Source organism: Capricornis sumatraensis, chromosome 2, assembly GCF_032405125.1.
Source record: "Capricornis sumatraensis isolate serow.1 chromosome 2, serow.2, whole genome shotgun sequence".
NCBI classification, from domain to species: Eukaryota; Metazoa; Chordata; class Mammalia; order Artiodactyla; family Bovidae; genus Capricornis; species Capricornis sumatraensis.
In genome coordinates this window covers 133,431,036-133,451,417 of record NC_091070.1, presented here as the reverse complement: position 1 = coordinate 133,451,417, position 20,382 = coordinate 133,431,036, and the positions used below count along the sequence as shown (strand labels likewise).

At 50.6% G+C, this 20,382-nt stretch overlaps 1 protein-coding gene across 1 annotated transcript; it reads right to left on the bottom strand.

Moving 5' to 3' along the window:
- Positions 1–279: 279 nt before the first annotated feature.
- On the bottom strand, positions 280–20,005 carry DENND2D (DENN domain containing 2D). The gene is made up of 12 exons (XM_068965726.1): positions 19,917–20,005; positions 14,882–15,057; positions 13,929–14,041; positions 13,185–13,254; positions 12,426–12,503; positions 10,966–11,106; positions 8,710–8,858; positions 5,292–5,469; positions 2,158–2,199; positions 1,711–1,795; positions 1,137–1,376; positions 280–682 (listed from the first exon to the last, which is right to left on the bottom strand). The coding sequence occupies exons 1-12, from the start codon at positions 19,972–19,974 to the stop codon at positions 606–608; spliced, it is 1,407 nt and encodes a 468-aa protein (XP_068821827.1). The 5' UTR covers positions 19,975–20,005; the 3' UTR covers positions 280–605.
- Positions 20,006–20,382: the final 377 nt, after the last annotated feature.

Sequence of the window (20,382 nt, the reverse complement as noted above, 5' to 3'; positions counted from 1 at the left end):
CTTCTAGTAGAAGGCTCTCCTGGTGCCCATCATTGCCAGACACAGCACCAGAGTTCTGGGCACTGTTGCCAGTCCTCCACATCTAGCCCAGTTTATTCTCACATCTCTCGCCTTGTTTTGCTGGTTACCTCTCCATAGTGGAAGCCAGAGATACACATGTAAACAGGAAGAAGATTTTCGTCTTTATTCTTACCCTCACATGTCCACAGACCTCTGTTTATATGTGAAGAGACTGAGTATTTGGGCGACAACTTGTTTCTCTGTAGAGGATTTTGTAATAGTGCTTCCTGGGAGAAGGCAGTTCCAGAAACTTCTGGGGCTCTACACCACCTCTACTACTGTTTCTTGCCCTGTGTCACCTCTGCAGAAAAGGCAGCTATGTGCCCAGCTCTGTGAGCACAGAGGTCTGAGCCTTCCAAAGTCTTGAGAAAGCTGATTTCAGGAATCCCAAACTCAAGACACCAACTTGAAGCAAGACCTGGTTACCAGGACTCGGAAGAAGGCTGTGGATTCTATTGACTGAGAGCTTCACATCATACCATGCTGGCAGGGGTCAAAGTCCACTACTGGCCTATAGGTCTAGGCAATCCTGTTGACCACACCTCTTATTTCACAGTCTTTTCCTTTGGTTTCTTCTGTTTCTTCTGTTCCTCATATTCAAGTATTTTCTTTTGGAAATAATCTGTGGTGTTAGAGATACAGGTATTAGAGGCAGCTAATCTGGCCAGGCAGACTTAAGATGAGCTCAAGAACAAGGGTCAGAGATACTCTCAATGTCTGCTGCCCATGCTCACCCACTATACCCACATTCCCGCCAGGATTTCCCATGCCATCCTGGGCCTTTGTAGATCTAGGTATTTGATTAGGCTCCTAAGGGGTCCTAAAACAGAATAATTAGTAGGAATTGACTCTAGACTAAAACAGAAAGCAAAGGTCCTCCTACTGGCTGGTGAAACAGAGCAACATCTACAAAACGTCAGCCTTGGAGGCATTTTCTTAGGCTTCAGGACCTTTCTTTCCAACCCCATTTGATAAGATCACAGCTGTTTTTGTGAACCTCTCAGAAGTGCTCTTCCCTCCCCTCCTAGGACCACACCTGACTTGGAGGCAGTTGATAGGAAGCTTTCACTGCATACCTGCAGGAGGGTTCTTGCTCTTTTCGGCTTCCTGGATGAAAAGGGAGAAGAGCTGTGTCTTCACAAACTTCTTCACAAACCGGCGGTTGGCCTTGGAGGTCAGAGCCTTATAGAAGGCCCGTTCTTGGAAGCGGCCTTGCCCATTCGCCTCCCGCTTGATGTAGGAAGCATAGTGGCCCACAGTCTTGACAAAGAACTGTACAAAAGGCCTTGAAACATGCTCATTGATTTGTTCAGAAGCTGCTGGGGATATAAAGAAACCATCTCAGAGGTAGCAGAAGGATGAAAACTACCCACCCTTACCTCCAAGTGGCTTTCATTGCAGGCTGAAAACTTGGGCAAGGGGTGGGGTGAGGCAGGGTTCATAATTACTGGTTGATGAAAATGTGAGACTGGAGGTGGGTTCGCCATTGCTTAGGAAGAGTAAAATCTCATACTTGCCCTTTAGGATCAAGGCCTCTGGGACTAGCCCAGGACTGTGGAGTGAATTCCTTTTAGTTCTAGAAGGGAATTGTTGGGAATCATGCCCTTAAACTCTTTGGAGAAAGCCAGAATAAGAGGGACCTGGACTTACTCTGTGACTCCTTGATGCCCTGACTAAGAGTTTCTAAGATGTCATCCTGAAGCTTGGGTGGTAGGATGTCTTTTTCATCACCAACCTAGGAGAGGACAGAGTCAGCTCAGAGGTCAAGCAGTCAGGGAGGAGGTGTGAAGTGTTGGCAGAGAATGTGAGGCATGAATTCTACACCCCATTCCACACCCAAATAATTGGCCACATACAACAGAGAAACAGCAGAAGCTTCAATTCTAAACACTAGGAAGTCTCTGTCCCTCTGGTACTCGGTCTATGTCCTTGCTCTAAAAGCACTAACACCGACTGCCTTGTGAAGTCACACTCTCCTTGAGAGAGGTGAAGTCTTGTTAGCATACTTAGAAGTTTGTTAAAGTAGTGGAACTTGGATGAGCCAAGAACAATTGAGTTGGTTGTGGGTCTGCAAGGGATCTGAACCCAGACACTTACTGACATTAAGAAGGTTCCTTCACAAAGATCCACCAACAGGACCTGAAATAAAAACGGGACAGCTTGGTTTCTTCCCTTTTCTCTGTTTCTGCCTGTTGCTGTATCTTTTAGCCCAAGTAACAACAAAATCAGCATCTTCAGTTCTCATTTCCTGTCTGGTACACTCCTTTCTCACCACCCACTCTTTCCTGAGAAAAGGGTATGAGGGTATAGGAAGCAGGAAATGGGAGAGAGCTAAGGAAGATGCGGTATACAATATGGGTAAATTGAAGCCAGTCACTCTCTTAATAAAAAAGCATTGATCATAGTAATAACTTATATGTACGAAGCATTAAATGGCATACACTGTGCTTTGCACATCTTATCTCATTTAATCTTCCCCCATGCTCCTGTAGAGGCAGATACTGTGTCTGTTAAGGTGAGGAAATACCCAAAGAAGTTAAACTGCCTGAGGTGATACTGCTATCAAAGAGCAGAGCCAGTTTCCAAGCCTGGGTTGTGCTGTCCTTGCTAGTGTATCATTCTTCCTACAGTTTTTCAGTTCCCTTCCCTCTGGTGAGCTTTACTACAGGGATGGGCATCTTTTGATGTTTTTTTTTTTTTTTTAATGCTTACAACAACTTTATGTACAATTGCCTAGAATTCCATTTTTAAAACTCCCACAGGTTTCCCTGGTGGCTCCGTGGTAAAGAATCTGCCTGCCAGCACAGGCGACACGGGTTCGGTCTCTGATTCAGGGAAGATCCCCCATGCCACAGAGCAACTGAGCCCATGTGCCACACTACTGAACCCAGGTGTTGTAACTACTGAAGCCTGCACGCCCTGGGGCCCGTGCTCTGCAACAAGAGAAGCCGCCACAGTGAGAAACCCATGCATCACAATTATGGAGTAGCCCCCTCTCTGCAACCTCAAGAGAAAAGCCCACACAGGAATGAAGACCCAGCACAGCCAAGAATATATAAATAAAAACTATTAAAACTCCCACAAGAGCTTTGGACCTTCCAGCAGGGAAGAGCGAGAGGAGAAAATAAGCCTGGGGACAAAAGGAGGAGGGACGGCAAGGCAGTAATCACATGTTTGTAGGGTGCAGGTAGGCCAAGCACAGGGCTGGAACTTGGGGGACCTGAGTTCTAGTATCAGCTCCATCACTGCCTAAGGCGCCTTTAGTCTAGAATGGAGATGACCAATACACATCTTGCCGGTTAGATTCCAACCTACAGGCCTGTTTCTTTGAGACTCAGAGGATTTTCAAATCATTGAATTAGTTTCCAATATTTAAATTAAAAAATTTCACACAGAATTTGGATCTAGGGCTTCTCTGGAAAAGTCAGGAGCTCTAACAGTGATCCACATTCAGAGGGAACTGAGTTACAGCTGCCTCCTTTAGGCAAGGCAGGTGCTCAGCAGTTTATCATAATCCCCCAAAGCCTGTGTTGGCCATTTAAATGCCTGCTGGGTCCCTCTTTTCAGTTTGTGACCCTGGTCTCGACAAGAGGGTGAGTGATCCCTCCATGCACCCTTCTCCCAAATAAAAAGAAGAGAGAAATAGGAATGTGTGCCAAAAGACAGAGCAGGCACTGTAATTATCCATCATCAGGGGAGAAAAGTTGAACTAGTTCAGGCGTGAAACCACTTGCATACATAGGCTCAGATGCCTTCATTTAGGGCAGGCTGTTCACTTTGTGGGCTGAGAGGTAAGACTGTGTGTAAAGAATTTCTTTCTGAAGTTGTTCCCAGAAATCTTTCTAGTACTTGAGTATATTACTGTCTGTCCAAGGAGCCCTTCCAAAGAGCTGACCTGGGAGTCAAGGAATGCCCCATCTCTCTTCCTGACCCCTAGCCCTCTCCCATCCCTATCCCCTGCCCATTTCATCAGCTGGGGCTCTTGGACAACACAAGCTGGAGTCTGACTAGCCTTGGGGTGTCTTCCCACCAGGCCACTGGGGGAGGAATCACAGCGTCCAAGAAGATGGCACTGCAGCATCAGGAAGTTTCATAACTTCTGGGACTGGGACACTTATTGAGTCGTATTACTAAACATGGGGCTGATACTCTGTCCCAGTTAGTCACAAGGCAGAGGTTGGCTCAAAGGGCATGTGTACTCAGCAGTTCTGAGGAGGGCAGGGCGGGGGAGACAAGGAAGAGAAACAGCCTGCTTCTTTACTTCCCAGCAGCACTCTGCGGAAGAGGTGCTTTCCTTCTATCTCTGCTAGATTCCGGGATTGCCTGTGTGGCCTTGATAAGTGGATTGAGCTCTCTGGACCTTGGTTATTTCTTATGTAAAAGGAGGAAGTCCTCCCACTAGGGCTGGTCACGTGCCTCCAGTAGCTTACTCTGCCTCTTCCCTTTCTGTCTACACAGAGGGAGTCGATGGTTAGCCAGACCAACCCAAGTAGCTCTTTTGGCTTGAGATTATAGTAATGTGCTATTTCTTGAAAGTTTCTATTGACAACTCAAGCAAAGCAGAAGTCGTTCTTCCAACACTGGAGGTAGGTTTATGTTATTAACACCCATTCTCACCACTGAGCTCTTTGGTGTATCTGGGGGTACTGCCAAGACACAAGAGGCTGACAAAATCAAAGGGGATTTGAACCAATATCCTCATTAACCAACTGAGCTCTAAGCTAATTGGAAGGATGACCTCTACTACCAAAAAAAATCTGCATTTTCAAGACTCATTGTTTCCAGGAAGACTGTTAGTTCAGTTCCAAGCAATGTGTATAAATTCCAGTGGGGTGTGTGTTGTACAGACCAGCTGTGCTTGTCCATTCAGAAGAAAAATGGGACACCCAGGGCCTGCTCACTAGGACTAGCTGGCCTAGTACAGTTGGGTGAAGCCCAAATAAGCCATGTGTTGCCCCTTAAGTCCAAAGGGAAATCATTCAGAGAAGGGAGCAGACACTTACTGAGTATCAGCTATATGTCAGGCACCAGGCTAGGTGCTTTATGCTGATTTTTTCCCCTAGGATCCTTAGGGTCTAAACGTTGCCATTCCAGTTTTACAGATGAGGAAGCTGAGGCTTAAAGAGGTTAAGCAACTTGCCACAAAATCACATAGCTATTAGCAGCAGAGGTGGGATCCGAATCCAGGTCTGCCTGGCTCCAAATCAGGCCCCCTTCTTGCTGCATCGTACCTCTTCCATGGGGCTGTCCAAAACCTCCTGCCGGAAGCGCATTTGGACTCCAACCATGAAGGGAGTGGGGCAGCAGACAGTTCCCAGCAGGCTCTCGGGGACCACGGGGATGTAGGTGTGGGCCCAGCTGAAGGGGTAGAGCAGCGCAGCAGTAGCATGGATGCACTGAGACAGGGTGCTGGGGACAGGGCACAGAAAGTGAGTCAGAGGGGCCTGCCCAGGCCCCCACCCCCACGCCACCTCCCCACCGCCCGCCATTGACAGCAGCTGCCCATGCTGGCTGTGCCGGAGCTATAGCAAGTCTGGGAGCCATGCCGGTCACAGAGCTTCTGGCTACCCAAAGCTGGGAGGGGAGGGGTAGAAACCAGAAGAGGCTGAGGCTCCTCTCGTCAAGTATGGGGCCTCTATGTGATTCCTCTTTTCCACTGGGGGTGGGGGTGGGGTGGAGGGAGTATCTTTAAAGAGAGGAGGAGGAAGAAGAAATGTCTTCCATCTATGAGGTCATTGATCATTGATGGAGTCCCTTCTCTATGCTCACGACTGGGCTAGGGATATGGATACCAGGAAGCAAAAGACCAGCCTTGCTTTTAAGGCACTCAGTGTAGTTAAGGAGACAAGCACGTAAACACTGGGGTGCAGCAGAGAGGTCAAGTCTATTTCCTCCTTATCTCTCATCCCCAGGCTTGAACTCTCAGGGCTCCCTCTGACCACTCATGGTTATTTAAACTTATCAGGTTGGTGCCTGAGCCTGCTTGGGAAATTCCTGGATTCCAGGAACCTCTGACCAGCAATTCCCACCCGGAAAGTCCCCCCGAGAGGACTCCTCCACCCTTTCCAAGGAAGCATTCCCTGTGTAATTACTGCCTAAGTCACAACTCAGACCCAAGTCCCCTCATGCCCCCTCCCCCTAACCCCCTCAGCACACACCCTCCCTGTCTTCTCTATTCTCCACTTGCTTTAATGGCTCTTCATTTCTCCAAACTGCCCCAAAGCCAAGGCCAACAAAAACACAGATGCGGAACCCTTGTTTCAATTCTTGGTATCAAGCTAGCACTTCCTGAGTTAGAAAGATGCAGTCTCTGAGAGTCTAGCCAAGGCTTAGGCTGACTGGAAGTCCCTTTCCTGGCTGAGCGGCAAAGATCTGAAATACTCAGTGTAGGAAGGAAGTGGGGAGTGGTGGAGTTTCCCTGAAGAAAAACGCCTGAGAGGTGAGTCCTGCCAACCTTTGCCCGTATCCAGGCCAGCTGACACCTGGAGTCCCCTTCACTTTCTAAACATTGATCCTAGGCGGCAAAAGCCGGAATCCCAGCTCTAGCCACAACAGAAACTTCTCAATTCCCTACAGCAGCTGTCCCCAAACTTTTTGGTACCAGTAAGCAGTTTCATGGAAGACATTTTTTTCCACAGACTGAGGGCTGGGGTTGCGGGGGAGGGGTGGGATGGTTTCAAGATGATTCAAGCACATTACATTTATTGTGCTAATGATAATCTGTATTTGCAGCAGGTCCCCAGCATTGGCATCACTGCCTCAGTTCCACCTCAGATCATCAGACATTAAATTCTCATGAGGAGCATTCAACCTAGACCCTTTGCCTGTACAGTTCACAGTAGGGTTTGTTCTCCTGAGAATCTAATGCTGCCGCTGCTCTAATGCCGCCTGAGCTCTGAGGCAGAGCTCAGGTGGTGATGGGAGTTGATGGGGAGCGGCTGTAAATACAGATGAAGCTTTGCTCCACTGCTCACCTCCTGTTGCGTGGCCCAGTTCCTACCAGGCCATGGACCAGTGCCAGGGGGTTGGGGATCCCTGCCCTACAGGGCCAAGAGTGGAAAAGCTATGTCTAAAGCAAGAGATTTACACTGCTTCCCACAAGGATTAGGCCACAACTGGTGCCTTCTGAGGCTTCCCAGGTGGCGCTAGTGGTAAAGAACCCACCTGCCAATGAAGGAGACAAGAGATGCAGGTTCTATCCCTGGGTTGTGAAGATCCCCTGGGGGAGGGCCTGACAACCCGCTCCAATATTCTTGCCTGGAGAAGCCCATGGACAGACAAGCCTGGCAGGTTACAGCCCATAGGGTTGCAAAGAGTTGGACATGACTGAAGCAACTTTGCATGCACACACGGTGCCTTTTTGGTTATCACTGATTTTTACAGAATTTTCAACCCACAGACCCCACTGCCTGCCCAAACTTCCTTTCCTTTAAAACCCATGACATTCACCTGACCCTCTGGTCTAACATTCAGGCCCCTAAAGTCCTTTCCTTCTTCTTTCCTAAAAGATAAAACCAGGATTGTCAGCTCAACATAAGCAGTTTTCTCCATCCCCAGACATAAATGAGTCAACCTTCTACTGTCTTAAAATTTTTCTCCTGTCTCCATCTGTCACACATCTCCCCATGTCTCAACCAGACTTGAAGCCTCTAAGAGGCAGAGACCAAGACATGATAGTATTCTGCCTCAACTATGCACTATACAGGGATATACTCAACTATGAAACTATTAGTAAGAAAAACAACTGGCACTTACCAGTGCGGGCCTGGCAGGGTGCTAGGTACCTAAAGTGCATTACTTCATTTAATCCTTACCATGCTCTTATGAGGTAGGTACAGTTGATCTGTCCAATTACAGATAAGGAGATCACAACTTCAAAAAGTTAAGAAACTAGGGACATCCCTGGTGATTCAGTGGTTAAGACTCTGCACTTCCAATGCAAAGAGTACAGGTTCGATCCCTGGCTGGGGAACTAAAGATCCCACATGCCCATGCATCCAAAAAATAAAAAAAATAAAAGTTAAGAAACTAACCTAAGGAACACCATGTTGCTAAAGGTAGAAGAAAAGAACTTGAATTGTTCTGCTGATTTCAACACCTATGCTTCCTTTCAATCAGGACTTAAGTCTATATCCCCTTTAGGTCTAGGATCATCTTTTGTTTGTCTGTATCTCCCTGATACTTGGCATCTGGTTAACAGTTGACACACAATAAGTGTTTGTTGAATGAGTAAATAAATGGACAAATGAGGTGTGTTTGCCACTAGGATAATGGGTTTGATCTCCATACCTTTACACATACACCTTCCTGCCCTGTCCTCCCTTAGCCTTTCAGGAGCAGAATCCTCTCTGCATCCACCCTAACTGGTTTTCTCCTAGGCTGTCACAAGAATGCTTCAGGCCCTTCTCAGAGCTAAATCACAAACCTCCTTCAGGCTTAGGCGGCGATCAAGTTTGGAGGCAAGAACAGGGAATTACAACAGCTATGACAGCAGCTATTTTCTAGGCTTTAGTGCAGATCAAGACAGTGTGGAGGAAAGGTGAGCACACAGGTCCTACAGCCTGAGTTCCCTGGAGAACCGTCCTGTCTGTCTCCTGGAACCTAGGGATGCCGGTCAGTTCAGGTGACCTGCTCAGTGACTGCACCAACCTGAGACCTTCTGCCAAGAAGATGATTCTTCTTTCCAGCACTGCAGAGGCAAAGATCTGAAGAATCTGCTCAAAACTGAGGCAACACATGAGAGAACTAAAGTCCACATGCTCTAGGTGGGAATCCAGGGGCCGCGTCAGGGAAATGAACTGCCGGGAAACCAGAGAGAGAAGGTGTTACCACACTGAAAAATCACACAAGCCCCAGAAAGCTCTACCTACCTCTACGCTATCCTCCCCAAAAGAGTATATCTGATCCTACCTCCCCACTACTAAAAATCCACCCGTGGTTTCCATCTGCTCGGAGGGTGATGTTGCTGTAAACCTCTGTGTGGCTCACAGCACCCTGCCTCCCTCACCGCCTCCACCACCTTGCTTCCCCACATCAGCTCCCTTCTGTTCCTTCAGCGTGCCTTCCTTGTTTCCTGCCTGAGGTACTTCCCTCCTCTAGGTTGCCTTTCATTTTAAAAAGTATTTATTTTGTTTTATGTATTTATTTGGCTGCCCTGAGTTTAAGTTGCAGCCTGTGGAATCTAGTTCCCCGACCAGGGAATGAACCTGGGTCCCCTGCATTGGAAGCATGGAGTTTTAGCCACTGGACCACCAGGGAATTTCCTCATTCTTTTTTTTTTTTTTTAATTAGTTAACTAGTTTTTCATTGAAATGTAGTTGTCTTACAGTATTTTCTCTCTTCATTCTTATCTTCCTTTATCTCTCAGAAGCCTTCCTTAGCCACCTAATGCAACACATGTTTCTCATCATTTTCTCATGGAGCATCCTGTTTTCTTTTCCTTCTATCAATATACTTTTCAATGATCTATTTATTTGTGTGTTTATTTATTTAAGTCTGTCTTCCCCACTAGACCTTTAGCTCCATGAGGTCAGGGACCACATTCGTTTTATTTACCATTTTGTAGCCAGAAAACAGCTGGCTCAAAACTCAACAGTTTTTGAAAAACTGAGATTGTGGCATCCAGTCCCATCACTTCATGGCACATAGAGGGGGAAAAAAATGGAAACAGTGACAGACTTTATTTTCTTGCACTTCAAAATCACTGTGGATAGTGACTGCATCCATGAAATTAAAAGACGCTTACTCCTTGGAAGGAAAGCTATGACAAACCTAGACAGTGTACTAAAAAGCAGAGATATTACTTTGCTGACAAAGGTCTGTATAGTCAAAGCTAGTAGTCATGTATGGATGTGAGAGTTGGACCATAAAGAAGGCTGAACACCAAACAATTGATGCTTTCGAACTGTGGTGTTGGAGAAGACTCTTGAGAGTCCCTTGGACTGCAAGGAGATCAAGCCAGTCAATCCTAAAGGAAATCAGTCCTGAATATCCACTGGAAGGACTGATGCTGAAGCTGAAACTCCAATACTTTGGCCACCTGATGGGAAGAGCTAAGTCACTGGAAAAGAACCCAATGCTGGGAAAGATTGAGGCCAGGAGGAGAAGTGGGTGACAGAGGATGAGATGGCTGGATGGCATCACCAACTCAATGGATGTGACTTTGAGCAAACTCAAGGAGATAGTGAAGGACAGGGAAGTCTGGCGTGCTGCAATCCATGGGCTCGCAAAGAGTTGGACGTGACTTAGTGACTGAACAACAACAACGAGCCAGAAAATAGTACAACTTGGGGCCTAGCAAGCCTTTCACACTTATTTTTTGAGTAAGTGAAGACGTCTAACCCCTCCCCTTATTCTGATATGGGAAAGCCAAAGTTCAGAGGGACACACAGAATATCCAGAATATCAAGACTGGGATTCTTAAAACAATTTTCTACTTGCTGCTTTGTCTGTTTAGTGTCTTAAAGCAATAGCATCCCCAGTATCGAATGGGTGGGGACTCAGGGGTGGGGATGGGTGATAAGAAAAAGGCAGGTGGAAGCCATAGGCAGAGATAAAGGACAGACACAGGGAGATAAGGGAGGCAATGGTGAGGAGCGGCAGTTTGGGGACTGGAGGCAAAGGCCATTCTAGTACTGGGAGCCTCCACTTACATAGTTTATTATATTAAAAAAAAAAAAATGATCTCGGTTACTTGAACAGTAACGAGGTCTTTGTGAGTATCAGGTTGAGAAAATTTGAGAACTGGGGTTTAAGTTCTGCCAATAATTTTAGCCACGTGCCAGTCCCTGCCTAGCTCAGTTTCTTGGAATGTTAACCTGGTAAATGGGCACACTGTGAATGGGAGGTGCTGCTGGAACCCGCCTCCTCCACCCAGGGAGGGTCTCCCCCATTTTGCTCACCCACCTCAGTGCCTGAGTCAGGGATGAAGCTCTTGAGGGTGACAGTCTTCCCAGGAGCGGGGAAAGCTGCCTCTCGGAGGCCCTGCATGAATGGGTAGATGATGGCCATGGAGATTTGATGCCTCTTTTCCACTTCATCCAGGATCTGTATGGAAAGAACCACAGGAGACATGACTCGAGGGACGCTCCCGGGCTGCCAGCCAAGATCACATGTGTAAGGTTGCTCCAGCCAATCCTTAACTGGGTTCTTTCCTCTTGGCAGAAACCAGTCTACTGTTTTTCTCCTGCACAAGACCTGATGTTTTTCCTAGCCTTCTTCTTTTCATCCTCTTTCTACCACTTCATATTCCTCCCTTCTCCTAACATCAACCTGAACTACCTTCCCCAGGAAGTCATCCTAGAGTAAATTCCTCATTCATGATGGTACCATGTTCATTTGTGCTAGCTGAGGCCTAGAAGCTGGGCCTTTTGGGTGCCACTCTGACCTCCAACTTCCACTGGAGACGCCCCAGGGCCAGGGATGGCCTCCATCTGCAGAAACCATCCGCCCAAGCAAAGGCTGATGGAGTTTATTGCCTTCATCCCCTAAGGGATCTGTCTGGGGCAGAGCATACTTGATGCCCTTTCTTGGCTACTAAGACATGCCCCATGGGCTTCCCTGGTCGCTCAGCTGTAAAGAATCCACCTGCCAATGCAGAAGATGCGAGTTCGGTCTCTGGGTCAAGAAGATCCCCTGAAGAAGGAATGACAACCCACTCAGTATTCTTGCCTGGAAAATCCCATGGATAGAGGAGCCTGGAGGGCTACAGTCCATGGGGTTACAAGAGAGTTGGACACAACTTAGCAACTGAAACAACAACAAAGAAGAAAAAGACATGCCCCATCCATCCTGAAGGACTCCTTTCTAACCCCGGGTCAGGTGTCCTAACCCACAAGAAGACCTCAGCTTCCCCGAACCCCAACTCAAGTGTCCTGGCACAAGAAGACCTCAACTTCCCCTCTATCCTGGAAGGAATCAGAGGGAGTCCCCCAAGCCCCGTTGTATAATTGTCTTTATAGTTGTTTAGCATCCTGTCTTCTCCATATATCATGTCATCTGCAGCTCACATCAGCCCATGAGACAGGAAGATGAGGCATCATTACCTGCATTTGACTGAGGAAGCTAAAGCTCCCAGTTTCTAACCTGTAGCTCTTCTCATGTCCTACTTCAGCTGCTTTCTTACCTTGCCTAGACTTGGGGGCAGTGAACTCTCTGCAGAGGAGACAGTCTACCAGGTTCAGTTCCTACTTTTCTCTAAAGCCAGGTGAAGCCCACGCCCCTCTCTGCCTGAGTGTCTCCAGAATGCCTCGCCTGACCCCGACTGTGGGGGAGGAGCGCCAGGAGTCCAGGCAGGGCAGGCAGCCAGGGCAGAGCTGGAGGCCAAACAGGCCTGACAGGCTGGAGGAATCCCGTTCCGCCCCTACCTTGGAGAACAAGCCGAAGCAGCCGATGCAGCTGACGATGCAGTACACCCTGGGGAGGCGAGGACCACGGCCGGCGGGCTGCGGAGGGGCAGACAGGCTCCTTCAGCGTCGCAGCCTCTCCAGGGCCTCTGCCCAGCTGGGGTTGATGGGGCACAGGGCTGGGGGCTGTGCTGGGGGATCCCACTCCTGGGACAGGCAGCTGGGAAGGCCAAAGCAGTCACAGAAACCAAAAGACCATGGCCTTAAGGGGGCTGGTTGGCTGACGGGCAAGCACTGCCTCTGTTAGCACCAACACCCTCTGGGGTTGACAAGGAGGGAGCAAGTGTGTTGTAGAGACATGAAACAGCTAGGAAGGGTGTGCTATAAAAATGACTTGGGGAGATCCAAGGATTGAACCTCATGGTCCCAATCCCAAGCTAGGCTCTGGGAGGGCCCAGGGGCCAAGGCAATAAGGCCTAGATAGAGATGGTGGAGAGCAGATTAGAATGAAGCATCCCACAGAAAGGAATGGTTGAAAGCTAGGCAGAGTAAAGACCCAACCCCAGAAGCAAAGGTGTCCTGTAGGTGAGGAGGGGTGTGTGTCTCCGTTCTTGTGAGGTTGCACAGGGCACTAACATGGCAGCAGATGCTGGGGTGTGCTCTCTCTTTACAACCACCTCTGCCAAGGAGCCTTGGCTTTTGCAACTGAGGCTGGAGCAAACCCAGCTGTGGGGCAGAATAGGATGCAGAGAGGAAGGGGTGGTTCTGAGCTGTACAGACCAAGAGGCGCCTGCAGTATCCAATCTTCCTGCTCCCGTCCACATTGGTCAGAACAAACGAGAAGGTCTCCCTGAGGAAGAGCAAACAAGGACCCGGTTTGCACTAGGTTCTAAAGCAGGAAGGTGGTCGGCATCAGGGGCTGAGGGGGGAGAGCAGGGCCAAGGGAGCTGCTGATGGATCCTGAGAGTAATCATAACACCGGTCAGTTTACGTAAAGTGCTTACTGGTGTCAAGCTCTAAATGCATCACCTCATTTAATTCTCAAAACAACTCTTTGAGGAAGATTCAATTACTAACCCTACTTCAAAGATGAAGAAACTGAAACTCTAAGGGAGTATTTCTTATCCAAGGTCACTCAACTCATAGTGGTAAAGCCAAAATTTGAGCTCAGGCAGTCACATTCCAGGACTCAAAGAGCTTTGCCATGTAAGGATCTCATTACTGGCCAAAGGACTTCTTTGGTGTTCATCTTCTGCCAGAGGCAGTCAAAACACAGTGACAATCACTTGTAGGACAGGAAGGAGAACCTCACCCTTCTCTGGATAGAAGGGACTGGTTAATCTGTTAACATCTCTTGCCTTGAGAGACCCCAGGCAAGATATTCAAAAACAAATCAACTCCAGTCCCTCCCCAACAGGAAGAAAGCTGGTGAGAAATCCAGATGAAGGGAGCACAGGAATCACGTGGTTCACACCGTTCCCTTCTCCTCCAATCTCAGCCCCCGTCCCAGAGCCAAGCTATTACCTGGGACACTCAGTGAGTGGGGCCCGCTCATTCCCATCTGGGAAGCAAAACAAGGGGATGGCTCCAAGCAACCGCTCCTCCTCCTCTTGTTGACCCCGAAGCAAGTTCTCTCGCTACAAAGAATAGGAAAAGAGGCTGGTGTGGAGTAGGAGCAGGTGGAGAGGGCTTAGGGTCTGGCGAGCTTCTTTGGAGGCTCCTAAGCAGTCTGAGAAGCTTTTCCACTGGTGTGGGACTTAAAGCTTGCCTCTGTGCCCATCACTGCACGCAGACTGCATTCTGGGTCAGGCTGGAACAATCCCACGGCTGAAACAGCCACTCCTGGGCCAAGTCTACATGAACCTGAGTTGGACTTCAGTATCCTTGATGGTGTTCATGGTCAGGAAGGGGGCCAGGACCACACTGAATACAGAAAGGCCCAGAGACCGCCCAGCTTCCTGGAAGGACCACATCAGAGAGATACCACATCTGAGAAGAGAAGCGGCCAGCTCAGTTGCCTCACCGTCAGAGTTAATGAGAAGGGTGCCCTGACCCCACCCCTTCACCTGCCGCAGGACCAGACAAGAAGGAGCCTGATGCTTGGGCTGGGGCCTGCCTGCCCTTCCCTTCCCCTCCCACTCACCCCAGGGAGGGGATTCCTGCAAGGTCCTCCGGCAGAAGGTAAGCTTCTCAACAGGGTGGCTAAGGATGAAATTGGGAAATACTAGAAGGACCCCCAAAGGCAGAAGAACTAACCTAGTTTCCTGGCTAGGGAACCTACGTCTGTTCCCCACAAAGAGGCCAGACCTAGATTCTGTGGATGATAACGGAAAACAGGGCTCGGTCTGAAGGAAATGGGAACAGTGAGTTCAGGGCAGCTCCAGCGGAGCCCAGGCAGGGTGGGTAGGGGAGAGAGAGGGCACACCCCTCTGCATTGCCCCTCAAACATCCCCGTTGCCCCTTCCTTCAGTCCTTACCTTGGGAAACTGGTAGATGATCCTGGGCTCATAATCTTCCCCTGAGTGCTTTTTTTTGAGAGAAACCACGAGGAGGTATTCAAAGAAGTGCTGCCCTCCAGCAAAGTTGGGTAGACAGTGCTCCAGGGCTCTTTCGGGTTCCTTCACTACTTCTCCCAGATTCTCCTGGGAAGGTCCTAAAATCAAGACAGCAGGGCCCATGGGTATCTCACTGATCCGGGGTCCCAGTGGAGGCTGTGGGGTTCTGGTAACTTCCACACCTCCAGGCGGCCATGCCCACACCGAGGTCCCTGGAGCCCGCCCAGCGCCTCACATCCCAGCATGGGCTCAAAGCCAACTGGGCAGTTTCTGTGCCTCCCTGCGACATGTGGAACCACCAGGAGTCAAGAGAAGGAAAGAAACCACTGATTCAGAAGCCAAGGAAATGTACCGGGGAGGCCATCTGGGAGGCCTGCAGCCCCAGGGTAGTAGAGATTCTGCCTATCTTAAGCAATACATCCCCCAAGTCAACCTGGACTCAAGCAATCAGAACAGGCCAAGGGCCACGTGGCTGTGACCACACCAACCCCCACAGAGGGCATGACCGGCTCTAAAAACCAACAGGGGAAACCTCCCGGCTCGGTCACATGGGAGAACCGAGTGGAGTATGAGATATAAAAGGAAGAAGAAAAAGAAGTAGTTCAAGGGAAGAAACAGCCCAGCGAAGAGGGCCATCCTGGAAAAAAAGGAAGTAGGTAATCTAGTCCAGACCTGCTCGGTGTAGAGGCAGTCGTTTGCGGAAGCGACTGAGGATCCCGCCTCCTGCTTGTCTTTCCATCTTCTTGGGCCGGTCAGGCATGGAGTGCCCCCTTTCCTCCAATACAGACAGGCTAGAGAAAGCCTGAGAAACCCCCTGCCGTTTCAGTCTCCAGAAATGACTCTATGCAGCAAAGCCACGTGCTGTCTTCCAAATAGGGGAGCGCTGTTTCCATCCTGTGCACCCAACGGTTGAGCAAGAAGACTGTGGCGGGACCCAGGAAGGCAGCAGAACGCCTGCACTGACAGAGGCAGCATCCTGGCACTGCAGCTCAGACCTCAGCTCCTCCCAAGAGCCCCAGGGTGTGGTGAGAGAAAAGGTCATAGGCAAACACCCCCAGAGCCCAGCTGCTTCTGGGCTAAGGGCTTTTAATTCCGGGCTGAAGGTTGTGCAATGTATTTATGTACAACCTCTGGACAAAGAAGAATGCCTGATAACATCAGACTGTGAGCACTGGACCTCACCAGCCCCAGGACCAGGACCATAAATCTCCAAAACTGATCCCTGATCCTTCGCTTCTTAACCTCTGCACTGCCCCCTGCTGCACCCTGGGACGTCTAGGACTTCAAGACTGCAAGCAAGAGCACGGACCAAAGACTCCTCGCAGCAAGGTTGCCATGGCCTCCCCTGATTAACACCAATAGACTTTACCTCATCCATTATCTAGGTGGAGAAATTGTTCAAGCAAGAGCAATCCCTAGATATTAGCACACACCTAAAAGTCTCCTCTCCTGGTGGGGAAATAGAGAACAAAGTCCATCTCTGGGCTGGAGAGTTCCTGATATCTCAGCAGGATCTTCCATGGTGCATCTCTTACCCCCTGCCATATGTCCTAAGGCAGACTTGTCTCACTGGGACCTGTGCCAGGGATCCAGCAGAGAACCCCTCCCCCAGATAGAAAGCACCGACTTAGGACATTCTCCCTGGCCTACAGTCTCCCTGGACAGTCCCCTGGAGGGGACTGGTTGCATCAGCAGCCTGAGGGGCACTCGGTGGGATGGAAAGCGTCTGGGTGCTGTCCTCCCCACCCCTACTCCTGCTACTGCTGCTGCTAAGTCTCTTCAGTCGTGTCCGACTCTGTGCGACCCCACAGACGGCAGCCCACCAGGCTCCGCTGCCTGGGATTCTCCAGGTAAGAACACTGGAGTGGGTTGCTATTTCCTTCTCCAATTTATGAAAGTGAAAAGTGAAAGTGAAGTCGCTCAGTCGTGTCCAACTCTTCGAGACCCCATGGACTGCAGCCTACCAGGTTCTTCCGTCCATGGGATTTTCCGGGCAAGAGTACTGGAGTGGGGTGCCATTGCCCCTACTCCCGCTGTTTTTTTTTTTTTTCCCCGATGGTCCAGGTCAACAGTTCTACACAAGCTAAAAGCAGAACAGCTGGCCCCTGGGGCTCCAGTGACTCTGTGTCTGGAGGTTGGGGAAGAGAGACAGAATAGCAATCCATCACCTGGGATTCTCACATAAACCCTTGAGTGTGTAAATATACATGGTAAGAGAGAAGGACTTTTGCCAAGATGCGGTCCCTAAGAGAAGCCTGGCAGCAAAAGGGTTTGATCCCAGTGTCTGCCACTCCTGCAAAGAATCAATAGCCTTCTGGGAGAAAAGTGGGGTGCTGAAATAAGGGAGACAGCTGCTTGCTCTTAATAGCTCCAGACCTGACTTCTGTGGACTAGTAAAATCTGGTGTTCAGTGGCCCAGCCATAACTGCAGGGGAGAACGACAGTCACAGTAAGTAAGAATGTAACAGTCACTGCAATGGTGAGAACAGTGACCCAGAACACTCAGACCTGTCACCACACATTACTTGCAATCTGTACAGACAGGCTGCACAATACTCACCACCAATCTGAGGAACAGGCATCTCCAGACCAGATGGGGAAACTGAGGGACAGAGTAATTCAGGGACTACTTGGGGAATACAACAGAATCTCTTGGGGGTGGGACTTATGAGAGTTTCATGTTCATGCTCCTACCTTCTGGATGCAGCACACACCAAGCATCTCACAGATGTGGGATGCCTCCTGTTTGCAAAAGACCTTGGGAAGCAAACTCTTTTCACTGATCATTCTGGAACCTAAGGAAATTATTTCTTTCCCTAAATCGTTTGGGTTGCATTTTCAGCCCATTTCTTCCTGCTTTATCGGAAAAGCCAAGAGAACAGCAAAACTCACGAACTCAAACAGAAAAAGGATTCTTGGGCTGCAGACCAAGAAATCCAGAAAAAAAAAAAAAAAAAAAAAGATTGCTTCCTTCTCCCTTTCAAAGGGAGTTAACAACAGAAGAGAAAAGGTCCATCAAACACAGGTTTATAATGGGTCATCTCATTTAAGGGCTTCTCACTAAACAACAAAATCTCATTTAATCCCCAGTGCCCTGGAAAGGAATTATTATCCTGAATTTTAAGTACAGGAGGGAGCCACCCTTTCTAGAGAAGTCAGGAGTCTGGTTACACTTGTTCCTCCACCAGGAAGCCCCTCCCACAGCCCTCTGAGGAAAAGTCCCAGAACCAGCTGGAATATAGGTGAGGAGACTTTCTGGGACCTCAGTCTTGAAAGCTTCCTCTTCTAGCTCAGCCGCTCTCAACCCAGGACCACTGCCACTCTTCCCCAGAGGATGATTTATACTTGCACCTGTGTGCGTACACACATACACACATCCTCCTACCACACAGTTGCCTTGGAACCAAAAGAGGGAGGGGAAACTCCAGGGAAGGTGGAAAATAGTACAGAAGATGAGAAGAGCACACTCTCCTGCAGGCTGCATGCCAGACCTCAGATCAGGTAATACTGGCTGTGCATCTTACAGTTCCTCACTGTCCAGGAAGCTGCTCCAGTCACAATTATCAGCCTTGTTCTGGAAACAACTGGAATGTTTCCTCTGGGTTGCAGAAGTAGCCATTCACACAGGTCTCTCTCGACCCTTCCATTCACACAGGTGTCTGAGGATTGAGAAAGACCAAGGAGACACCAAGACAGTGTTCTGCAGAGAAGAGAGGCCACCAGCCCCACCCTGCCTCTGCTCCTGCCACCACTCACACGCAGGGCTCTGTCCCCTCCTATGGTCTCTGACCTCTCTGCCTCAGCACAGGTGGAATGACCAGACAGATAATGGAAACCTGTGTTCAGTGAGAACAGCCAGGGCTGGGGGTGGGGGGCAGGGGTAATGGCAGATGGAGCACTGATTTCCCCCTCCAGGTCTCCCCAGCTCTGGGGCTTGGAGTAGAAGGAGGTCTCACTCACTCTTTTCACTGCAAATGTTAGAAGGGGTGGGCTGTCTGGGAATGACCCCTACTTTTCCATTGCTTCCCTGCTTCTCAAAAGGTGGGACCTCTGGACAAAGTAAGTTGTGGCTGCTGAGCCATAGGACCGGCTAGTGGTAAGCAGCAAAAAAAAAATAAAAATAAAAATAAAAAAGTTTGCCGAATGTATAAAAAAAGAAAATGAATTCTGAATTCCCTTCCTTCCAAAACCCAGCGCTCCAGCTGAGAAGAAAGGAAACGAATATTGACTTCTAATTTAATCCCTACAACCCTGGACGGAGGAATCCTTCTCCCTTCTCTAATGGGGGATCAGGGATAAGGGAGGTTTGACTTAGGTTCCCAGGCTCTATGGAAGCAGCTGAACAGACTCTACCCCGGCTCTGCTCGAGGTCACACTCTACAGGTCTCCTCGTCGCCCTTGGGTGTGGGTGCGGGTGGGGGGGCGGGGCGGGGGTGACGTAGCCGGGAAGAGCGGTTTTGTAGCCGGCGGCTCTGCGCCGGGCAGAATCGCGGGCTCCCACGAGGGGAGTCCAGGGTTGGGGAGAGGCGGGGCGGGGCGGTGGGCGGCCCGGGGCAGAGGCAGGGTCTTCCCGTGAGGGCGCCGCGGCCCCGGCGCTGCAGGCACCCTGCGGTTCCCCCACCAGCTTCCTGGCTGGAAGGACACGTGGCCCCGGGGCCCCACAGCGGTTTCCTTTGGCTGACAGCCTCCGCTTCACCCCCGCTGGCGTGGCTTCTCCTCTGACCTCCTACCCCTTCCTTCCCCATCCGCCCGTTTCCACCTCTACCTGCGCCCCTTCCCTCTAGCTCGCCTGACCCCTGTCCAAGCCCCCGGAATGCCCCCCAGACTGCTCCCCGATCGATCGCGACCCTCTGCAACCCCTGCCCTGGCCCCCCGCCCCCGTCGCCTCCCGTCCCGGTCTGCAGTCCCCCGGCCGTCCCCGCGCCCTCGCCCGGACGCGCCCCGGCCCGGCACTAACCCCAGCGGCCGCGCTTCAGCCTCAGGCTGGCTCGGAGGCGGCGGCCGAGCCCATCCATGGCCCCTCGGGTGCCGGGCGCCCGCTCCCAGGTCCGTGGCGGCCCCGCCCCCCAACGCGCGACCTCCGCCGGCGCGACACTTTCACTTTCCCGCGGGGGGAGGCCGAGGGGACCGGCCCGGGGCGGGGCGGCGCACCTTCCGGACTCCGGCCCAACCCCCGGCGCACCTGGGCGGGCCCGCTCTTCCCTGGGCCCCAGTCGGGGCGGCGTGCGGTGACAGAGGGCACCCGACGCGCGTCCCGAGGGGCGGCACCCCCTCGCCCCCACCCTTCGTGGGGCGCCCCGGAAAGTTTGACTTTCCCAGCCCCGCGTCTCCACGAAGTCTCCCTCCACCTCCGCGGCAAGCGCTGGAGTGCCCACTCGGTGAGCGTTGGTGCACCTTCCAGGTGGCTCGGGCACGTACCCCAG

What these genes read in the sequence shown, in the direction of transcription:
- DENND2D (XM_068965726.1), bottom strand. Translation starts at nt 19,974, where the DNA reads ATGGATGGGCTCGGCCGCCGCCTCCGAGCCAGCCTGAGGCTGAAGCGC. An exon ending in GATACTGCAGGCGCCTCTTG is followed by an intron (nt 12,504 to 13,184) that starts GTCTGTACAGCT and finishes GCCCCTCCGCAG; the next exon opens with CCCGCCGGCCGTGGTCCTCG. An exon ending in TGGACAGCCCCATGGAAGAG is followed by an intron (nt 2,200 to 5,291) that starts GTACGATGCAGC and finishes TTTTTATTTCAG; the next exon opens with GTCCTGTTGGTGGATCTTTG.